We start from the raw sequence: 22,218 nt of genomic DNA, 5'->3' as shown, positions 1-22,218 counted from the left end.
CTTGAACCACAGACATTTCCCCCAACAGTGTCTACTTCTGGTAAAATCCAGCTGTAGTCACCTCATATACCAGCCGATGTGTGACTGGTACTCAATTTGGGAGCTAGCCCTACTTGTTCTCTGCTTAGTTCTAACTCTGATTTTGAACTTGCTGCTCACTCTCCCTAAATGATGGCTAAATAGGAGCCAGGGCTTCATTTTCCAGCTCAGCTGCCCACTGCCCATTCTAGGAAAGTAAGTTTTTCTCAGAGCCATATTTGATAGCTCAACATGGAATCAACCCAGTGCCTATGTCCTGTTTGACTCCAAAGGACAAAGCACCAATTGTAACCAAGTAGGAAAGGCTCCAAGCAGGTCAGAGCCTTGTAGTATGAAAGGGAGTGGATTAAAATAAGACACACCCAGGAAAATTATATTTTTGGTTTGCAGGGCAAAGACTCAGCTCCAGGGTACCAATTCTGCAGTGAAAAAACAGACAGGAAAAGAAAATGATTTTGTATAATAAGAAATAGTCATTTACCCAGAACAGAATTTAAACAATTTGGAACATTTAGCAAAGTCAAAATGCCCACCAGTTAACAGACAGGCATCCAGAATAGGCTTTACAAAACTGCTGTGGAAAACAGCAAAGGATGTAATATTTGCTAATAAAATGAAACTCACATTCCAGGGGAAGGAGAAGGAGAGGGAGTAGCCCATCCTTGAGATCTGTGCTTTCCTCTCTCACCCCTTCTGGACTCCTAACAAGCCACCTGTGTGTGAAACTCTTGCTGTGTACACCTTCCTGAGGTCAGATTGTTCCACAGGCTATGATGAGCCCTCCTCAGATAGACCTTTTTACACTCTTAAAATCAAACAGAAGGTCAATCACCTTATGCTACAATGGGAAGATGCAGCACAGTGTCCAAGATGCCCATCAAATCCATTACTGAGCTTGGTTCATGCTAGTTATCGTTATGAAATCCACCCACAATGGCCTGGGCTAAGTGGGCCACTGCAAACACAGCTCTATTTACCTGCTCATTTCGTTCATGCGAGCATTAGCTGCCCTTATGACGTGTCGGGGAAGTTTTACAGGGCTTGTCATTCATTCTCAGAATAAAACCGAACAACTGCAAGTGGTATACCTTCTTACCTCATTTTGCAAACAGGGAAACAAGAGTTCCAGGGATGTCAGCATGACCAAGGTTATATAACACATTCTTTAATTTTTTAAAAAGCCAATATTCTAACCCAGATCTGCTACAGTCCGAAGCCTCTGCTTTTTCTACTTGGCCTCCTATTTATAGACAGTTGGGGTTGGAAAGGAACATTTAAAAATCATTTTGTATCTGTGTTTTCTTAAGTCATCAATAAAATGTATCATCAATATGTTGCTTGACATTAAGATCAAAATTATACTTTTCACATATTCCCAAAAGTATTAAACCCTAAGCAGGAGCTCAATACTTATTAATTTATTATTCTAATCCTATTATTCTAAACTTCTGGACAAATGGCAATGATTCTACGCAGATCTTTTTAAATTAAAACTGGCTTGAGAAATTACATGCTGAAGTAAAATGACAAAACTTCAGATAACATATTCTGGAATTTAATTTTATAATATTTGAGATGAACAAAATCATCACTCTCATAATACCTACACTGGTCTAGTCATAATGTCCTAATGCTGCTGGTTTTAATCCATAAACCCTAATGCAGTCAGGATCTATACATTAGATTTATGATATCTAAGTTCTGCATATAGAACCAGAGCATTTCAAAGTATTTCTCCAGGGATTCCACTAAAATTAAATCAGCTGATTAGAGAACCACGCTAAAAGAGGCCAAGGTCATGTGTCTGTTACCCACGTGAACCAGTTAGCATCACTCTCTCCTACTGCCACAATATGCACCCTGTTGTAAATATACACCCCTGGTTTTAAGAAGTTAATGCAAAGGGGGCGCCTGGGTGGCTCAGTCAGTTAAGCGACTGCCTTCGGCTTGGGTCATGATCCTGGAGTCCCGGGATCGAGTCCCACATCGGGCTCCCTGCTCAGCAGGGAGTCTGCTTCTCCCTCTGACCCTTCCCCCTCTCATGTACACTCTCTCTCTCTCTCGCCTTCTCACTCTCTCAAATAAATAAAAGCTTTAAAAAAAAGACGTGGGGCGCCTGGGTGGCTCAGATGGTTAAGCGTCTGCCTTTGGCTCGGGTCATGATCCCAGGGTCCTGGGATCGAGTCCCGCATCGGGCTCCCTGCGGGGAGCCTTCTTCTCCCTCTGCCTCTGCCTCTCTCTCTCTCTCTGACTCTCATGAATAAATAAATAATAAAAAAAAGATACTCTGACAATTAGCATTAATGTTCTTTAAAAAAAAATAAATAAAAAAAATTAAAAAAAGACGTTACTGCAAAGTAACACTTCTTCTGAAAAAAATTTTTAAACATATATCTACTGATGTCAAATATTATAATTGGCTTTTATTCTTTAGAAAGTAACTATTGTCTTTCAGAAAACGTGTCCAATTGTTCATCTTTTCTTTTAATATTTACTGTATACCTACCACATGCCAGTTGATAGTCTTGAAAGGCTAGCACTGGAGGACAAGTAAACAGACTTCAGTGTAACATGTGATGCGGCAGAGGTGTATACAGGTACAGTTAGAGTACAGAAGAGGAAATGGCTAACTCTAGAAGGTGTCCCGAAGAATGAGCTCCAGGAGTTCACTTAGGTAAATGAAGCAGATGAGAGCCTTCCAGGGGGAGCAAAGATTTACAAAGGTATGATCATAAGACAACATAGCAAACTTAGGAGAACTTTCAAGTATTTTTAAGTATTTTGCTAAAGCCAGGTTAAGATTTAAGAGATATGGTCCAGTTGAGAGAAGGCAAGGCAACATCTTTAGATTTTCTACCTCATCCAGGTTGGATTTTCCTAAAATGCCTTACTTGGAGTTAGACTTCCTTTTTGGGGGAGGGGATTTCCATGTGGAGATTTCTTCTCTTTATAGTTTCCATGATAAAAATAAAGGTTAATAAAAAGCTTCTGCATACCAAAGGAAATCACCAACAAAATGAAATGGCAACCTACAGGATGGGAGAAAATATCTGCAAGTCATTTATCAGATAAGGGGTAAGTATCCAAAATATATAGAGAACTCCTACAACTCAAAAGCAAAATAACAGACAATCCAATTAGAAAATGTGCAGAGGATGTGAACAGACGTTTTTTCAAAGAAGAAATACAGATGACAGGTACATGAAAAGGTGCTCAACATTGCTAATCATCAGGAAAATGTAAATCAAAACTACAATGAGATACCACCTCACATCTGCTACAATGGCTATTATCAAAAAGATAAGAAATAACAAGTGCTAGTGAGAATGTGGAGAAAACGGAACCCTAGTGCACTGTTGGTAGGAATCTAAATTCGTTCAGCTGCTATGGGAAACAGTACGGAGGTTCCTCAAAAAATTAAAAATTGAACTAACATATGATCCAGCAATTCTACTTCTGTGTATTAATCTGAAGAAAACAAAAACATGGATTCAAAAAGATGCCTGCACCCCCATGTTCACTGCAGCACTATTTGTAATAGCCAAGACAAAGACACAACCTAAGTACCCATTGATAGGTGAGTAGATAAAGAAAATGTGTGTATATATATATATACATATACATATATATATATATACATACACACACACACACAATGGAATATTATTCAGCCATAAAAAGAAGGAAATCCTGCTGTTTTCAACAACATGAATGGACCTTGAGGGCATTAGGCTAAGCGAAATAAGACAGAGAAAGACAAATACCATATGATCTCACTTACATGTGAAACCGGAAGGGAGGCAGGGGAGAAGCAAACTGATAGACACAGAAAACAGACTGGTGGTTACCAGAAGTGGGGTATGGGGAGTGGGCAAAATGGGCAAAAGTGGTCCAAAGGCACAAACTTCCAGTTATAAAATAAATAAGACATGAAGATGTAATGTACAGCATGGGGACAACATTTAATAATCCTATACTATATATTTGAAAATTGTTAAGAGTAGGTTTTTTTAAAGTTTATTTTTTATTTTTATTTTTATATTAAGTAAACTTTATGCCCATCATGGGGCTCGAACTCACAACCCCAAGATCAAGAGTCGCATGCTCCACCAACTGAGCCAGCCAGGCACCCTGCTAAGAAAGTAGATCTTAAAAGTTCCCATCACAAGAAAAAAAAAATGTTTAACTATGTATGGTGATGGATGTTAAGCAGACTTACTGCGGTGATCATTTCACAATATGTATTGAATCAATATGTTGTCCACTTGAAGCTAATATAATGTTATATATCAACTAATTCTCAATTTGAAAAAAGAAAGGTCCAAATGAGGTGCATCCTTCTGAAAATGAAGCCTTTAGTAGCTGAGAACCTTTAATGGAGAGGTTCTTCTGTCTACAGAGCAAAATCCAAATTTGCTGCCCTCTGAGGCAAAGTTTCCTCATTCTTCTCAGAGAACGGGTCTGAAAACTCATTGGTGCAGTTTATTCACCAGTTTTCCTTTCCCACTGATGTTTGAAACTTAGTGTGCTGAATATGTGACAAGGAAACTTAGGTGAGTAAAAGAAGCATCTTCATGCCCATACAATGGCTCTAACATATGAACACATAAATGTATGTACACACCCACACTCCACCAGCTTTGACAGGCAAAGGATTAGTACATGCATGAGGGGAAAAGCTATCTATCAGCTGCAGCAATCACTGCACAAAAGTAGAATCTGATTTTTAAGCAAACTTCTTACTGAAGTGACCATATATACACAGAAATGGGCAATGGACAATGAATTTCCTCAAAGTGAACCCACCCATATAACAAGCATCTAGGCAAAAAAAAAAAAAAAAAAAAAATAGAATGCTAACACTATCAGCACTCTAGAAGTCCAGCTCATGCATGTCCAAAGTCACTCTTATCAGCCCACAATGACTTTAATTAACACCATAAATTAATTCCGCCTATTTCTGAACTTTATATAAATGGAATCAAATACACATTATATATTCTTTTGTGCTGGTTTCTTACACTCCACATTATATTTGTGAAACTGATCCATTTGTTGAATAGAGCAACAGTTCCATCTATTGTCATCACTGTAGAGTATTCCAGTGTATAAATACACATCATTTATTGAAAAACATTTCAGTAATACTGAAAGGCATTTGTATTATCCAGCTTGGGGCTACTACTAAAAAAGCTGCTATGTACATTCTTATCCATGTCTTTTGGTGCCACATATGTACACATTTCTGTTGGGTGTATACCGGAGTAAAACTGCTGATTATTGGGCACACTTTGGCAGATACTGCCAAAGGCCAGTTTTCCAAACTTGTATCAATTTACCTTCCCACTAGCAGTACATGAGTGTTCCTGATGCTGAACAACCTCACTAACGCTTGGTGATGTCCACCTTTTTCATTTTAGCCATTCTGGAGTTAGTGTAGTAGGATCTCACTGTGGTTATTTGCTTTACTCTGATGATTAATGATGTTGACTACTTTTTGGGCATTTGGAGATCACCTTTTGTGAAGTATCTATTCAAATCTTTTGCCCATTTTTTTTACTGGGTTGTTCTAAGACTTACAGGACTTCTTTTATATATTGATTTGTAGGAGTTATTTATGTATATATTCTGGATACCAGCTAGATACTGTATTGCAAATTATCTTTTCCTAAATTCTGTGGTTTGCCTTTCTACTTTCTTAATGGTGTCTTTTAATGAATACATATTCCTAATTTTAATGTGGACAATCTTTTTTTTCCTTCATAGTTAGTATTTATGTCCTAGTTCAAGTATCATGAAAATATTCTTGTATGTTTTCCTCAAAAAACTTTAATAAAGTAGCATCTAAAATGTATATTTTTGGGGCACCTGAGTGGCTCAGTCTTTAAGCGTCTGCCTTTGGCTCAGGTCATGATCCCAGGGTCCTGCTCAGCGGGAAGCCTCCTTCTCCCCCTCCCACTCCCCCTGCTTGTGTATCTCTCTGTCAAATAAATAAATAAAATCTTTAAATAATAATAATAAAATAAAATGTATATTTTTGAAATTCCCAGCACATCATGTATGTGTATATAAACAAATGAGCAAATTTCTATTCCAATAAGCAAATTTCTATTTCAGTAAGGAAGAACAGGGCAGAGGCATTATATTATTACTGCTACTGCTTCTTCAATACACATATCTAAAAACCACATCAATTACCAATTTTCAGAAGAGTACACCTAAGATCTTAATAAGATAACAGCTACAAATTCAGTATTTTATGGCTCAACTAACTGAAAGAAACAGCTAGATCTGGAAATTATGCAATTTTTCCTGAAATTTAAAAAAAAAATCTCATTCTAGCTAGAGAAGAGTGGGGCAGAGAAGGGAAAAAATATATATGTATACACACATATTCTCACACACCCACACAACCTTACATTTTTTCCTTAAATGTTTTCCAATTTTCTTGCCCATAATTACTTATCCTTTTTCTTCCTGGTCTTGGAGAGAAAGGTTACCTTTAAAAAAAGAAGAAGAGGAAGCAGAAGAGCCAAACTTAAGAAAGAGTCTCAGTGAGATAGGAATCAAATTATTATGACCCTTTTATGAGAAGTAAATTTAGGAATTTCAATTCTGGGATGAGAAGTTGAAGGGGTTAAACAAAAGAATAGTCATTAAACCAATTCAGATGAGCAGAGAGTTTTTAAACCAAAGTCATCGAGTTTTCCTTAGTCTCCCATTTTGTACAAGCCTCAAAATAGAATCATGCCACTCTTCCAAACATGTAGAACAGGAGGGAAAAGAACAAGTCTGCTCATTTTAGAGGTCAAAGTAGACCAGATGCTTCATAGCCTGTGTTTCTAAGCCTTAAGCATATTTTCTGAAATAATGCAAGAATCCATTAACAGAACTTAAGGGATGACCTCAAGCTAAAATAGTTTACTACCTTGTTCATGAGATAAAAGAAGTCTATGACAGTAAAACTCTTTTATCTAGAAAATTTTCAAAGTCAGTACTCTGACCCAAAATAACAGGTAAAGGCTTGACAAGCTAAGAATTAAGCTCCTCAGCAAGAACCATAATTTCCCATGGTATTTATTCATTCAACCAACTTTTATGATGTGTACACTTGCTATGGTCCCATAGTCTAGGGACCATGTATACAGTGTGAAAAACTGACACAGTCCCTGCCCTCATGAAGTCTGTGGACAAATTGTGGACAAAAAACACTATACCAAGTAAGTAAGCATCTAGTTACAAATCATGATAAACTAAAGAAAACTGAGGTAAACGCACTTTAGGTTAAAGACAGCCTCCTTCAGAAGATGACATCTAACTAATGGAACAAACAATGAAAGGAGTCTTCCTGGTGATCCCAACCAAAGATGTTTGGTAGACTGACCCTGAGCAATTCCAACTCACTCTTCCAATTTCTCAGATTGCCTCCATCTCCAATCTATCCCTTCATTCTGAATGTTGTCTCTGCTCAAGCCAATCAAGATTTCACAGTATGGCCTCCTCGAACTAGAAACTACAACTGAGGGCCTCTCTCAGTACAGTACTGACAGTACCTGACAGTATTTACAGCACCTGTGCCTCCCAAAGACAGCAGAGAGCTGCCCAGGCAAAGCGGAAGTCCCAAGAGCCCCTCATGCAATCCCCCCCACGCTGCCACAGAAGATGAGTACAGGTGTTTCTCTGCCTCTAAATCAGAACCTCTGCCTTTCTACCATTTCAAAAGTGGCTCTTGTACAATTGCATGTGAATCTACAATTATCCCAGTAAAATTTTCAATAAAAAAAAAGCAACTTTCAGAGCCTCAAAGCCTCTCTATGAACAGTAATTAAATGGTTCGCCTCCTTCCTTTCTCCAGTATCAGCTTTTTATATATTAGAGGCATGAAGTCAGCATGCTGAAAAAGGGAGGAAGATGACAATAAAAATAAGTTTTAAATGATCTTAAAAAAATTTTAATCACTGCATTCCCCTTAGAAAAGAATTTTTTTCTGAGAAGAGTTTAGGACTTAGATATAACTCGGAGCACGAGAGAACATACACTGCCTTTGGATCCAGAATATAATGGGTTGAAGCGGTCTCTGACGCTTACTGATTATGTGACACTGGGCAAGAGCAGTTTTCTCCTCTGCAAATGGAGTTAAGGCCACCAAGTACTAAGTGAGGCAACAGGAGTCTGATACTTGGCAAATAATAGCCAAGACAAACAAACACACCTTAGCTGCCTTCTCTCCTTCACGCCTAAAGGGGGATTTTAAAAAATAAAGGTAAGAGGGAAGATCCTACTGGTAAACTGAGAACATTATTACAAGCAGCTGACGGTTAAAAAATACCAGGTAATTCTCCATTAGCTTCAATGCCATATTACTAAGAGTCACTCATGAGAAGGGTGACTATGTGACCTAGCTTAAGAAATCCCAATTTTAAACACTCCGACATTCCAACTAACATCAGAATATCCCAGAAATTCATGTATTTCCATTTCCCAACGATATCTCCCAGACAACCCCACTATCTAGAAACAGCACAAAAATTGTTCACCAGACAATATATTCCACACATTTGACTCAAGAAAAAAAGTGATCACCATACTTACATGACAACAAAAGGGGCACTGAAAGCATGGACAGGTCAGGAAAACAAACCTACGCTGCTGGAAATTTTATGCCTACGTAGTATTTTTCAATATTCTATCTGAATAAATTCACATTTATGCAACAACATGGATACAACAGCCAAATGGATCAGAAAAAAACTATAAAGACCCAGATAAATCTCTGGGACCACATTCTGCAACCATCAGCTAGATCCAAAAAAAATGAGATTCAAACACCAAGCATACCTTCAAGTCTAACAGGCATCTGCACCAAAATAGTCAAATTTATTCATAAAATATATCCCACGTGGAGTCTGGAAGGCCCCTAAGAACGACTGTCCCTGCAGCAGAGCATCACCAAAAATCCTCTTGTAACCTATGCAGAACACCTCAGCAATAGCTAAGAAGCTGGCCAAATTCAAGCAGACATCAAAGCACAGAAGGGATGATCCTGTGGCAACAATGCTGGGATCTGAGTGCAAAATACCTTTCTATTCTACTGGATTTAAAATCACCGTCAAACTTTCCCTTTGGCAAACAACCAGAAAGGGCCAGTGACACTCAGTTTATAATGTAAACAAACCACCCACTTGGAACATTCTGAACCTTTTGGAAAGGGTACAGGATTGGGGGGAAAAAGAGAGAATGAATGAACGGATGGATGGATGGATGGTGGCTTCATTTTCCAAGTCGGCTTCACATTCTCATGTTCCCATTACCCACTGCCAGCAAATATCTCCCGGGTCCAGGAAAAAAGCCTTTCAGCATCTGCCTTTAATTTGGCCATTCTCCCCTCCTCCTCCCTTCCCCCCACCCCCGCCCTTTCCTCTTCTCCCCTCCTCCCAGCTCCCATCCCACAAGGAATAGGGAGGAACATACATACATATAGACAGAAAATGTTCCCTGCAAACAAATGGAGAAGAGATTAGAGAGGGAAGGGGATAGGATGCGGAGGTAAACCAGACAGGAGGAAAGGGCAGTTCACAGAATCAGGCACGAAGAGAACCCAAGATGGCTGCCCTTGAGCTCCAGCAGGCAGGGCTGTTTCTGATTAGGTGAGTACAATTGCAGAGCTGCACAGGAAGTGCTCAGGGGGCCCTTTTGGTCTGCCCTATCCCAAACACACTGAAAACCCTTTGTACTGTAGCAGACCCATCTGGAATCAGTTAGGACCAAGCTTCTAGCAGGCCTTCCCTTTAAAAACATAAAATGAAATGAAAACTCCCTAAAACCACTATGCTGAGCTTTCCCGCCTGCAACTTTCTCATCCCTTCCCCCCAAATCACCCTTCAGAGCACATTTCTCCATCTCCCATTCTGGGGTCACCTCAAACAAGAGTCCTATAAGAACATAAAGCATTCAGAGAGCTAGCATGCTCCTGGGGCCCAGGAACCCCCAGAAAATTACAGCATTTGTGTGACTAAAATACCTCTTTACACAATTTTGGGATTTTTTAAGTGTTATTTTTAGAAATGCAAAGTGGCCTACTTTTTTCTGCATTAAATGAAGCATATCCTTTATGAAACTTTTTCATCTTGTAACATCAGAGTAGAAAGAGTAGAAAGAGAAACTTTGGGATAGCTCTCCTAGCATTCAAAAGGGAAAATGTTTTTTCCACTCACATTCCTAAATTGCCAGTATTTGCTTCTGCAGAAATTCGATTTTTACTGATGCTTTCTATAAAAAAAAACAACAAAAAAAACACAAGACTTAAGACTTCTGTGGTAGTATGGTAAATGCCTAGACCTAAGATCCAGGAGACCAGTCTTGATGGCCATGAAGTACCCATGTGGCTAGGAATAAACCACTTAACACCTTTCTGAGTCTGTTTTTTCACTGACAAAACGTGGGGGTACAGCAGACTCCCTAAGATTATTTCCAGCACCACTACCTCCTCAAATTCCACAAAAATAAAGAGTGCATACACAACTAGCCACCAGCTTCACCTAGGAATCAGCACTTCAAAGGAATTTTCTTACTGCTCCCAAAGACCATACGGAAAGGAGTTAGGTATGTGGTGGCGGAGAATGGGCAGAGCCTGTCAGCTAAGTACACTTTATTTTTTTTTAAAGATTTTATTTATTTATTTGACAGAGAGACAGCAAGAGAGGGAACACAAGCAGGGGGAGTGGGAGAGGGAGAAGCAGGCTTCCCACTGAACAGCAAGCCTGATCTGGGGCTCGATCCCAGGACCCTGAGATCATGACCTGAGCCGAAGGCAGACACTTAACGACTGAGGTACCCCAGGTGCCCCCAGCTGAGTACCCTTTATAAGCCACATGCCCTATGTTCGTATCACTTAGCGACAACATAACCAAGGCAGGGGATAAAACGTTTAAAGGCAAGTACCAGGCTAGTTATCTGGGCCCAGCAACCTAATCAGAGAAGTATAGCACAGAGACCTGGAGAATTCAGTTCACAAAGAAACCACTGAAATACAACTCTGTTCTTTGTGCTTAGGAGCTTCTTATTTATTTAATTGATCTCAACAAATATTTATTGAATCTACCAAGAAGACCGGATTCTCTGGGGAATACAGAAAAAAAAAAAAGAATTAGAAACTACCCATCTTCAGGAAAAGAATCATCTACTGGAGAGACACAGAGCTCTTAAAATATAATTTTAGTTCAGGACTTGATAACAACGTGGTAATTTTAAAGTACTATGAGATCCCTGACTGCTGCTTCCTCCGTGGGCCTCATTCTCTTATCTCTTATCTTCCTGCGTCTGTTAAGCTCTTAAAAGGGTTCTAATAAATCTGAAAATTATCAAAATTATTTCACCATGAAATTTAAAGGCTGGCATTATAAACTGCCTAAACTTATCACAGGGCTCATTAAATGTTTGATACTTTTTTTTTTAAGATTTTATTTATTTTTTGACAGAAACAGCGAGAGAGGGAACACAAACAGAGGGAGCAGGAGAGGGAGAAGCAGGCTTCCCGCTGAGCAGGGAGCCTGACATGGGGCTCGATCCCAGCACCCTGGGATCACGACCTGAGCCAAAGGCAGACGCTTAACGACTGAGCCACCCAGGCGCCCCTCAACACGTTTCTACCCACAGAGTGAGGGGCAGACGTACATACACCACCCCCAGGCTGCAGCGGTCACCAGCGCCAGAGCACTGCAACCTGTCTCAACAGCTGTACCTATGGCAATCAGGGACAAATTCTTGACCCTAGGCTGGGTCCCAGGGATTAAGAACCAGCTGAGCAAGTAAAAGGTTCAGGATTAGAACTGCTTTGTGTCCATTGCCTTGCCTTCAGCCACGCCCTCAGCCACAACCAGAATGGCAGGCATTACTGCAGACCACATGTAAGGTCTTAGGCAAGAGGTCGGACCATGCAATACCTGTCTTTATCGCAGGTCAAGGTGACTGATGTTTCCTTCATAACTAAAATTGGTCACCAACAGGGGTCTAGTTCTTAGAGAGTCTGTTTTGCCATTTCTGATCTGGGAGTGGAGAGAAAAACAGTCCTATGAAACTGAGACCACTTTCTTTAATCTCGTATCCTAGTTAACCTGAAGGATGAGTGGGCTCCTTTTCCTGCGCCACTGCATATGGTGTCCCATTCTGGGTAAGCTCCCGAAAAACATAACCCTTCGGTGAGTTGAACCTCCCCCTTCCCTAAACTGGCAGGACTTCAAAGGCATTCAGAGAGAAGTAAGTGTCTCTGACATGGGACTCCAGAAACAGCAGGGTCACATTTCCTCCTGGAACGTGGAAAGCTGAACTGCAGGAGGTGCATCCCAGGAACCTGGCCCACCACTCCCTGAACACTAGCACGTTTCAAATTAGGTACAGAGAACCTGGCAGCTCGGCTGACTCCCAAACCAGCTCTAAACAAAACTGGACTGGTCAGGATTCTTCGTGGCAAACAGCAGTAGAGAGGGCCAATCAAAACTCTCGGCCCTGCCAAAGAACTGCAGTTTTTTCCTTAAAGGGAAAATACTTCAAGGTACGGGTTCATGTGTGTGTAGCTGTGAGGAGAGAAAAGGAGGTTTTCGATTTTTGGAATTTCTGCCTTCAGTTAACTTAATTTCTGTAAATTCCGTCTCCCATATTTGTCCTCCTCTAGAACACCAGCATCACTGCAGGGTGTAATAAAAAGCAAGTGAGGACTCAGCAAAAAGCCAACCATAATCCAAACATAACATCTGACCAAAGGAGGCACAGTGTGCCTCCTCATCTTAGGAGAGAACTGGGATTCACCCTTCTTTACTGCTACCACTTGAGGGCAGTTTGGGGACTCCTCCCAAAGATTCTTCTCACCTCTCCCTACTGCCTCTTTCCCTTTCTCTGACCCTGTCTCCCCCGCCATTCGGAACTCGGAGTCCACCGCAGTGTGACAGCACACTGTATACTGATGCACAAGCATCTCAAGAGCAGAGACGTGGCCCAGTACACGGCAGGGCTGCACGAACGACTTGCAGCAATTCTGTTCGTAAAGTTCTAATCCATCATAGAATGGTACTTTTATAAAACACCATAAAATTAATTACTAGAAAAAACTGAAATTTTAAGAAACAAAGACAAAATACAAGCCCAAACTTGTTATCATTGGATTTGACACTCATAAAATTACTCTGTCAAATTGCTATAAAAGTTTCAGTGCTCACAATCAGTTTCTGTACCTATCTTGTAGTGAACTGGTAAGAAACCACTGGGGAAGAATGCTGGTCTACACAGGACACCATGATTAGCCCCAACATAGTGAAAAAACACCAAGCTTTGGTGCCACACAGGCCCAGGGATGAATCCCAGTTATGACTTTGGACAGGTTATTTAATATCTCTGAATCTCAATTTCTGCATGTATAAAACAGGAATGTAATATCACCAAATACTTTGCAAAGTTATGGAAGGATCAGGAAAATGTAATGGCAAGGAGCCTAACACAGTGCCTGAATTAGAGCAGGAATCCAATAAAATAATAACTATTATTATCAGGTTTTTCCAGATATTTCCTTTCACCATTCTCTTTTAATCCAAAGGCAATTCTAATTCCAGTAAATCCTAACCTTGAGAGTATTTTCATAGCTAATTATAACAGCAAAAGCCAGATCTATGATCTCTCATTGTCTTTAGTATCCTTTCCCTTTGGGTGTCAGAAAGAACCAAACATTCTTGCTGTGCCAAAAATGCATTCCTATTTGATTTCTAGTGTTTTCTGTTTAACCCAAAATATATTCCAATTGGATTTAAAGTCAAACTCTTACCAATCACCAATTCTGCTGTCATTCCAGTTTTGTTATATTTTACTAAGTATTGAGAAAATACAAGAAGAGTATTTACAAATTATGTAGAAGACATGCAGAATAACAAAAACAGGTCACCCTAGCTTAGTCAGAATTCTAGCTTTTCCCCCTCCCTCTCATGCGCTGAGGCCCTTCTTCACAGCTGTTCTCAAAGATCTGAATTTAAGTCCCAGCTCTGCCACTTCACAACCCCCATAATCTTCAGAAAGTCACATCCCCTTGCGAAGCCTCTCTCTTTTCTGCCAAATGAACCCCTGGCTGGATCTCACCTAGGTGCAACACTTTCAACACAATCCACGTTAAAGCTCCCTGACCCCTCTCATGCTCCTTACCTTTCTACTGTGAACAGTTCTAGCAGCCATTCTCCCACCCTGGAACTGGCTACATTGGACTCTCCCACCAAAGACTCCAGCCACCATCATCACCCCTCATATTTTTCCATCAGTCCTTCCTTTCTTTTCTCAACAAGCACCCTCAGTCAGTCACTGGGAGGAGGCAATTAAGTCCACTGTATCCTCCAGGATCTCCAACTCCCCTCAAGCCTAGATTGATCCTCTTACCAAGATTACTCCTGGGTATTCACAGCATAAAGGCTATATGGAAAGCCCCAAAGAATCCAGTCCAATCTTTCTACATAACTATAAAGTTATATAAAGAAGCTATATTTATAACTTAAAATGACAGAATGGGAAAAAATATTTGCAAACATGTAACTGATTAAGGACGAGAATGAAGAGTATATAAAGAACTCTCAAAACTCATTAAGACAACAAACAACCCAAGACACCTGGGTGGCTCAGTCAGTTAAGCGTCTGCCTTTGCCTTGGGTCATGATCCCCTGGCTCTGCAGGGAGCCTGCCTCTTCCTCTCCCTCTGCCCCTCCCCCACTCATTCTCTTTCTCTCTCTCTCTCTCTCAAATAAATAAAATCTTTAAAAAAAAAAGACAACAAACAACCCAATTTTTAAAATGAGCAAAAGGTTTAACAGACCCACCATCAGAGATATGGATGGCAAAAACTAATGATGTAATGTATGGTGATTAACATAACAATAAAAATTTATTTAAAAAATAAATAAATAAAAAGAGATATGGATGGCAAATACGCAAATGAAAAGATGCTCAACACCATTAATATTTAGGGAAATAATATATATATTTTTTTATTTGACAGAGAAAGACATAGCGAGAGCAGGAACACAAGCAGAGGGAATGGGAGAGGGAGAAGCAGGCTTCCCGCTGAGCAGGGAGCCCAGTGCAGGGCTCGATCCCAGGACCCTGGGATCATGACCTGAGCCAAAGGCAGATGCTTAACGACTGAGCCACCCAGGTGCCCTAGGGAAATAATATTTAAAACCACAAAGAGATGCCATTACATACCTATGAGAAGGATTCAACATTTTTTTTAATTGACAATACCAGATAATGGAAAGGATGTGGAGCAACTAGAACTACTTCATACGTTCAATGCTGATGGGAATGCAAAAATGGTAAGCCACTTTGGAAAACAGTTTGGCAGTTTCTTAAACATGCTTAAGATATGACAGCAACCCTACTTGTGGGTATTTACCCAAAAGAAATGAAGACACATGCCCATACACATGAAGGAAGGAAGGAAGGAAGGAAGGGAGGGAGGAAGGAAGGAAGGAAGGAAGGGAGGGAGGAAGGGAGGAAGGAAGGGAGGGAGGGAGGAAGGGAGGAAGGAAGGAAGGGGAGAGAGAAAGAGAGAGAAGAGAGAGAGAGAGAAAGAAAAGAAAAGATAAGATGGGGCACCTGGGTGGCTGGGAAATTGGTTACACCAAGTAAATAAATGAAGTAAGTACATATGCTGAGGATAAAAGGAGCTAAGTTTTTCCCTACTTGAGAATATTTTACAAAACTGGAAAGAGGTTGGCTGGACTTAAGATGGAGTTATCAAATGAATTCTAGTTTTATGATCTAAAACTCATGGTTTTACAATGTAAAATCTATAACATATATATACACACACACACACAGATATATATATGCTCACACACAAACATCATGCATGTTTGCACATTCACCTAGGAATAAACAGTCACAGATGTACATATATATGGCATGTGTACATATATATACGTGTATTTTCTGTCTGCTGAGAGAACCTAGAGGTAGTGACACCCCAGCAGCATGTGTACACCTTAGCACCCAGATTTTGGTTTCTAATTACTATCCTCCATTTAAAAGAAGCAGGGCTCCTTGGAAATGGCTGATTCCAGGGCTAGAGCAGGAAAAGAACAAAATAACCTTGGAAAATCTTGTGCCAGCAAATCAAGAAATGTCCCATGAACAATGGGGTCAAGCCAACAGAACAAAGGAGCCAGCATAAAGCAGGTCCCACTAGCTAAACTGGGGACAGCTTAAGGATCAGAATATAGAATTACAACCTATTACAACCTATTGAATAAAATAGGAATCCATGAATCTCTGCTGACAGAAATAAACAAGTAAATGAGAAAACTTTTTTTTTTTTAAAGATTTTATTTATTTATTTGACAGAGAGAGAGAGACAGTGAGAGAGGGAACACAAGCAGGGAGAGTGGGAGAGGGAGAAGCAGGCTTCCCGGTGAGCAGGGAGCCCGATGAGGGGCTCGATCCCAGGGCGCTGGGATCATGACCTGAGCCAAAGGCAGACACTTAACAACTGAGCCACCCAGGCGCCCCAAGAAAACTCTTCCTTACAGTGGAATGCCAACTAATAAATACAGACAGACTGACAGAAACAGAGAATCACCATCTGGCAACTATCCCAGGAAGGAGTTGTCTGTGGATGCTAAGGCTGTGAGGCAGAGGTCTGGTGAGCAACAGGATAGTGGTACAATCTCAGACTATCTTTGCACAACATAATAATCAATAACAAACAAAAAAATGATGAATTTAATCTGAAGAGACGTGGCAAACACCAACTTAACCAAGTGATCAAGGTTAGCATCACTGGTAGTGGGACAGGTAGACCTCATTTGCCTCCAGGTGATACACTAAGGGCACAGCATTTTCCTGACAAAAATGATACGACAGTTGTCACGAAGAAACAGATGGACCCACATCTAGAACTTCAAAATGTCAAGGACATGAAAGAAAGGCAAAGAAGACTCAGAACTGTTCCAGACTGAAGGAGTCTGAGGAGACATGCAACTAAATGTAACACCTATCCCTAGAGAGGACCCTGGACCAAAACAGAGAAAAGACATTACCGGGACAGCTGGCAAGATGTTCACTGGCTGTGTGGATGGATGGTGACAGTGCACCAATACTGCTCTCCTCATCTGGAGAGCAGATCCAGGCTATGTAAGACAGTCCTACTGGGGGAATACACACTGAAGTGTTTCCCAGTGAAGGGATATCAGATCCGTGGCTTGCTCTCAAAATTTAGAAAATAACGATAAAGAGTGTGCATGTACACACACACATAAAGAGTGGCCAGGGGCGCCTGGGTGGCTCAGTTGGTTAAGTGTCTGCCTTTGTCTCCCCTGCTCAGTGGGGAGTCTGCTTCTCCCTCTCCCTCTGCCCCTCTCCCCCACTCGTGCTCACTCTCTCACTTGCACTCCCTCTCTCTCAATAAATAAAATCTTTTAAAAAAGAGAGAGAAACTGGCCGTGCGTCCCAGCCGCGCCTCGGGCCAAGGTTTCAACAGACCTCACCAAAATGCCATCTCAAATGGAACACGCCATGGAAACCATGATGTTCACGTTTCACAAGTTTGCTGGGGATAAAGGCTACTTAACAAAGGAGGACCTGAGAGTACTCATGGAAAAGGAGTTCCCTGGATTTTTGGAAAATCAAAAAGACCCTCTGGCCATGGACAAAATAATGAAGGACCTGGACCAGTGCCGAGACGGCAAAGTGGGCTTCCAGAGCTGCTTCTCGCTAATTGCTGGGCTCACCATCGCATGCAATGACTATTTTGTAATACACATGAAGCAGAAGGGAAAGAAGTAGGCAACATGAGCAACACTCCCGCCCGCCCAATGAGAGTTCTCCCGCAGGATCTCTAGGAATCTGTCCCACAGCTTCCCCCTGTATAAAGGATTCCATGAGCAAATCGGGACCCTCAGAAAATGTACAAATAAAATCCAACCCCCATTTGAGAAGCAGAGAAAGAAAAGTCAGGTAAGCTTTTGATTTTTATATTGCTTGCACCCTTACCCTCAATAAACAAATTCCTTCTTCAGTTAAAAAAAATAAAATAAAATAAAAAATAAAAAAATAAAAAAGAGAGAGAAAGTGGACAATGGAGCAAACACAATAAAATATTAACTGGGAAATCTGAGTAAAAGGAATATAGGTACTTTGAGAGTTTTTCTTCTATTCTGGGGGCTTTTTATTTATTTTTATTTTTTAGTTGTTCTGGCAACTCTTTTCTAATTGTGAAGGTATTTCAAAATAAATACTTGGGGAAAAATAATAGCCCTCCAGTGCCAGGAAGTGTGCAGGGCACAATATCTTTATCTTCACAATAAAGCTGATACTAAAGCTCAGAAAAGTTAAAACCTGGTCGAAGGTCCTCCAGCTAACAAGTGCTGGACCCACTCTGACTGAGGTCTGCCAAATTTGAAAGCTTTCCCTCTTCTGCACCATACTACCTTGTTCCACAAACAGCTAACCACTGTGTACTGAGTGACACGCAAACATGTGTGCCGACCACTGAGGATGTAAAATGAATCAGGCCGTCCCTGCTCTCAAGGAAGTCAGCCTAACAGAGACAGACAGACTTGTAAAGTGATAAAGGGTTAAAAGTGCCATGGTTGGTCTTTACTTCTGTACGTAGGAAATGTTGTCCCTCACTCCATCATAAGTTCCGAGTGACCCATCAGAGGGGTCACACTTTGCGATGTATAGGACAAATAGACCAGTGGCCACAATGGAATGTATTTAGCTCATGTGAGTGAAAGGTCCCTGTCTAACACACACACACACACACACACACACACACACACACCCCCTCTCTCTCTCTCTCTCTCTCTCTTTCTCACTCACTCCTCCAAGGTCTAAACAGCCCTAAAGAAAATAAGGGGGGTGGTAATACAAGGATATTTGAGGAGTCTCAAACTACTGTTCCCCTTAGGTTTATATCATCCCCAAAGGTACTCGATATTTTGCTTAAAGGGGTCCTCTTCTAAAAAGTAGTGGTTGCGATGGGATTAGGACTTAGGACTGTTTGGCCCAATTGCGATACTAGATTCCTGCCAGAAGTCATACTCTTAATTTCTAGTGGTTTTCTCCTCAAAGCAGAAAAATAACTATTATACATGAAAAACAGCAAAGGTCTGAAGCTCTACCAATGCATCAAGAATCAGGTTTACTTGGCTCCCTGCTCCAACGACTCTGAAAGCCAAATTTACCCCCAAAGGAAGTCGGTTTTACCATCAATTATGTGTAAAGTAAGTGTTTTTTTTTTCTGGTTATAAACCAACTGGGGACAGGCGGGATGCAGTGCCTCTTGGTGTTGTCCTGAGTTTTGCAGGTAGCTTAGGTTCAGACCCTACATCACTTCAGGGAAGGGAAGGAGGTGGCACAGGCTACACAGTGGTAACGCAAGAGCACACGTGACCGCCACTGCCTCCAGAAAACACAGTTTCGCAAGGGAGACAAAGAGCGCTACGGAACATCACAGAAAGAATACCTTCTGGACTGGAGTGAGAAGAGGGAAAGGTTTCCTTAAAAATGGTACATCAAATAGCTGAGATCTAAGTAACAGGAGAGTTAATATTAACCTAAATTTGCCAGGTTTATGAATTCATGTGTGTTTTACTTGGTGGAAAATTTTCTGAGCAGGCAGGTAAAAAGCCATACAAGAAAAGATATGTCCAAAGGCAAGAAGGGCAAGAAGGGAAAAGAAACAGCAAGGGATTCTACCTTGCTGGGACATAAATACCAGGAAAGAAGCCTGTGGAAAGCCTTTAGTAGTGGAATAATAAATGTTTAATTATCACAACAACTCAGCAATAGCTCTTATTAGCTCTAGTTTACTAATGAGAAAAGTGGCCTGGACAAGGTCACACAGCAAAGAAATGGCAGATTGGGGGTGCCTGGGTGGCTCAGTCGGTTAAGTGTGTGACTCATGATTTCGGCTCAGGATCATGAGATCAAGCCCCAGGTCAGGCTCTGTGCTCAGCGGGGCGTCTGCCTGAGATTCTCTCTCCCTCTCCCCCAACTCATGCTTTAAATAAATAAATAAATAGATAGATAGATAGATAGATAAAATCCTAAAAAAAAAAAAAATGGCAGATCAGCAAACCTATCCTCTTTCTGTTTCACTCCCCTCGGTTTTACCCAGAACACGACTAGAATTTGTCAGATTCCCAGACAAATCACCTTTCCCCTGGATCACTAACCCTTGGTATCTAACACTTTTGAAATCCAAACACTCACCAAAGTTAATTTTAGCTCCATTTAGGAGTCAATCCCTCACTAAAATTTGGTGTACTCATTTTTTTTAACGTTTTCACCAATGTGGATTTCAGTAACAACAAAAAAATTGTTTTCCCCTGATGCTGCAGAGGCCCCCAAAAATTTATGGCAGCACTACGATGACAGCCCAGACAGAAGTCCTTGTACGCTCTGTAACGCACAGCACATCAGCACTGACTTCAGCTGGCAGCGGGAAGAGACAGCAGTTAGGATCCCACAATTACCCCTGTAGAGAAGCACACGAAAGGGAAGGCAGGAGTAGGAGCTACAGTAACAGTAACACAAACAGCCGTCTGTGCTCAGAGCCCGTCCTGCCAAGAGCTTTTAAACACCCACGTCCCTATGCCTCCCTTTCCCCGCCATGCAGGTGGGCCCATTCCTCTCCATTCTTCTCCAACCCACGTAATTCCAGAGGAAGAGATAATCCGCTGCAGGGAGTAGGAAGCAAAAAAAACTGCGGTACTTTTGCACACAAAAGACGACAGAGGAAGAGTCCTAACTCCCTTCCCTGTGTTCTATCCATTAAGCCAGTATTTCCCTATTTCTTCCATTGTCTGAACATACAGAAATGTCGCTCCTGTTACAACCCCCAGGTCCCTGCCACCCACGCTGCCCAGGCTGGATTAGGTGCCCTCTCCTGGCCATCTCATCGCTCACTCACCTTTCCCCCTGCACTCACCACACTGCACCTCTCCTCAGCATCAGTCCCCCCCGCCTCTATACTGAAAGCTCCCAAGGACAGGGACTGTCTCTCTGCCTCCCTCCACATCCTCAATAGCCAGCACAGTGCTAGGCATTCAGGTGCTGAGAAGGGTCATGTGGTGCACACAAGAACTGCAGAATGAAACGGGAAGTGGGCAGTGGGAGAGGAAATGGTTGGAGAGTAATCTGAGGTCTGAGGATCCAGGATATCTAAATAGAAATCATGGTACAGCCTCTAGACTGGACGAATATGTTGAGTGCAACATTTACATTAAAAAAAATCCTTTAACAGTCGCTAATAGATTTATGACAAAAGGGAAAGCTGAGAGTATCACGAAAAAATTAAAAACTAACCACAGTTATTATTAGTGTTATGTCCCCCAAGGCAGGACAGCAGCGAGGAGTGCAACAGTCTACAAAGGTACCACAGCCCTCCCACCCAGCTCCCGTTCTCACAAATAGCTCTTCACCGCTCTTTTTTGTTTTCTCTTTTCTTTTTCTGGAAACTTTTTTTTTGCCTCCCACATCCCCTTCCCCTTCCCCTCTCCACTCTCCCAACAACCTCCCGGAGAAAACAATGACTATGTGCAACACCCAAGAACGCTCAGAAAGACATGGCCCCGGTTCTCCGAAGTTCATCCTGACAGCTGCCGGCATGAGGAGCACTTTGTTCCCAATTTAGCAGACTTCAGCTGGGTGACAAATGTGGCCAGGAACTCCTCAACAAGGTGCTGGGAACCATGGAGGATCTCAAAACCGTTCTTGGGTGCCACACTTCCCCATCTGCCCGCAACTCTACAACGGCAAGATTTCCAGCAGGCTCTTCTCGGACGCTAACCCAGCCACGACACTTCCTCCCCAGGGACACCCACTCTCCACTCCTCCTTACCACGTGTACTTGTCAAAACCCCACAGAACCTGACAGAAAGGTAAGACAGGGAAAGGGTGTGATAAGGTCCTGGGATTCTTTCAATTCAAACCCTTAGCTGTACTTTTTCTTGTTTGTTTTTTGTTTTTTGTTTTGTTTTGGTTTGGTTTTTGCTACTGAAGAAAACTACATAATTACTAAGAGGTGCTGATCTTTACTAAGATTTTACTTGCAATCACTGCAATATGATGTCAAAGCTGAAAGGAACCTCAGAAAAAATGTCATCATATCCCCACATTTCACAGATGGAGAAACGCCCAGAGAAGTTA

At 41.5% G+C, this 22,218-nt stretch overlaps 2 protein-coding genes across 14 annotated transcripts in view; one reads left to right on the top strand and one right to left on the bottom strand.

Moving 5' to 3' along the window:
* The window catches only part of RBFOX2 (RNA binding fox-1 homolog 2), a 281,003-nt gene that overhangs the window by 217,835 nt on the left and 40,950 nt on the right, over positions 1 to 22,218 (bottom strand). The window lies entirely within an intron of this gene.
* LOC113921370 (protein S100-A10-like) lies at positions 17,526 to 18,034 on the top strand. The gene has a single exon (XM_035729088.1). The coding sequence runs from the start codon at positions 17,554 to 17,556 to the stop codon at positions 17,845 to 17,847; it is 294 nt and encodes a 97-aa protein (XP_035584981.1). The 5' UTR covers positions 17,526 to 17,553; the 3' UTR covers positions 17,848 to 18,034.

This window comes from Zalophus californianus, chromosome 9, assembly GCF_009762305.2.
Source record: "Zalophus californianus isolate mZalCal1 chromosome 9, mZalCal1.pri.v2, whole genome shotgun sequence".
NCBI lineage: Eukaryota > Metazoa > Chordata > Mammalia > Carnivora > Otariidae > Zalophus > Zalophus californianus.
Note: the sequence above shows the minus strand (reverse complement) of the source record. Positions and strands in the feature narration are given on the sequence as shown.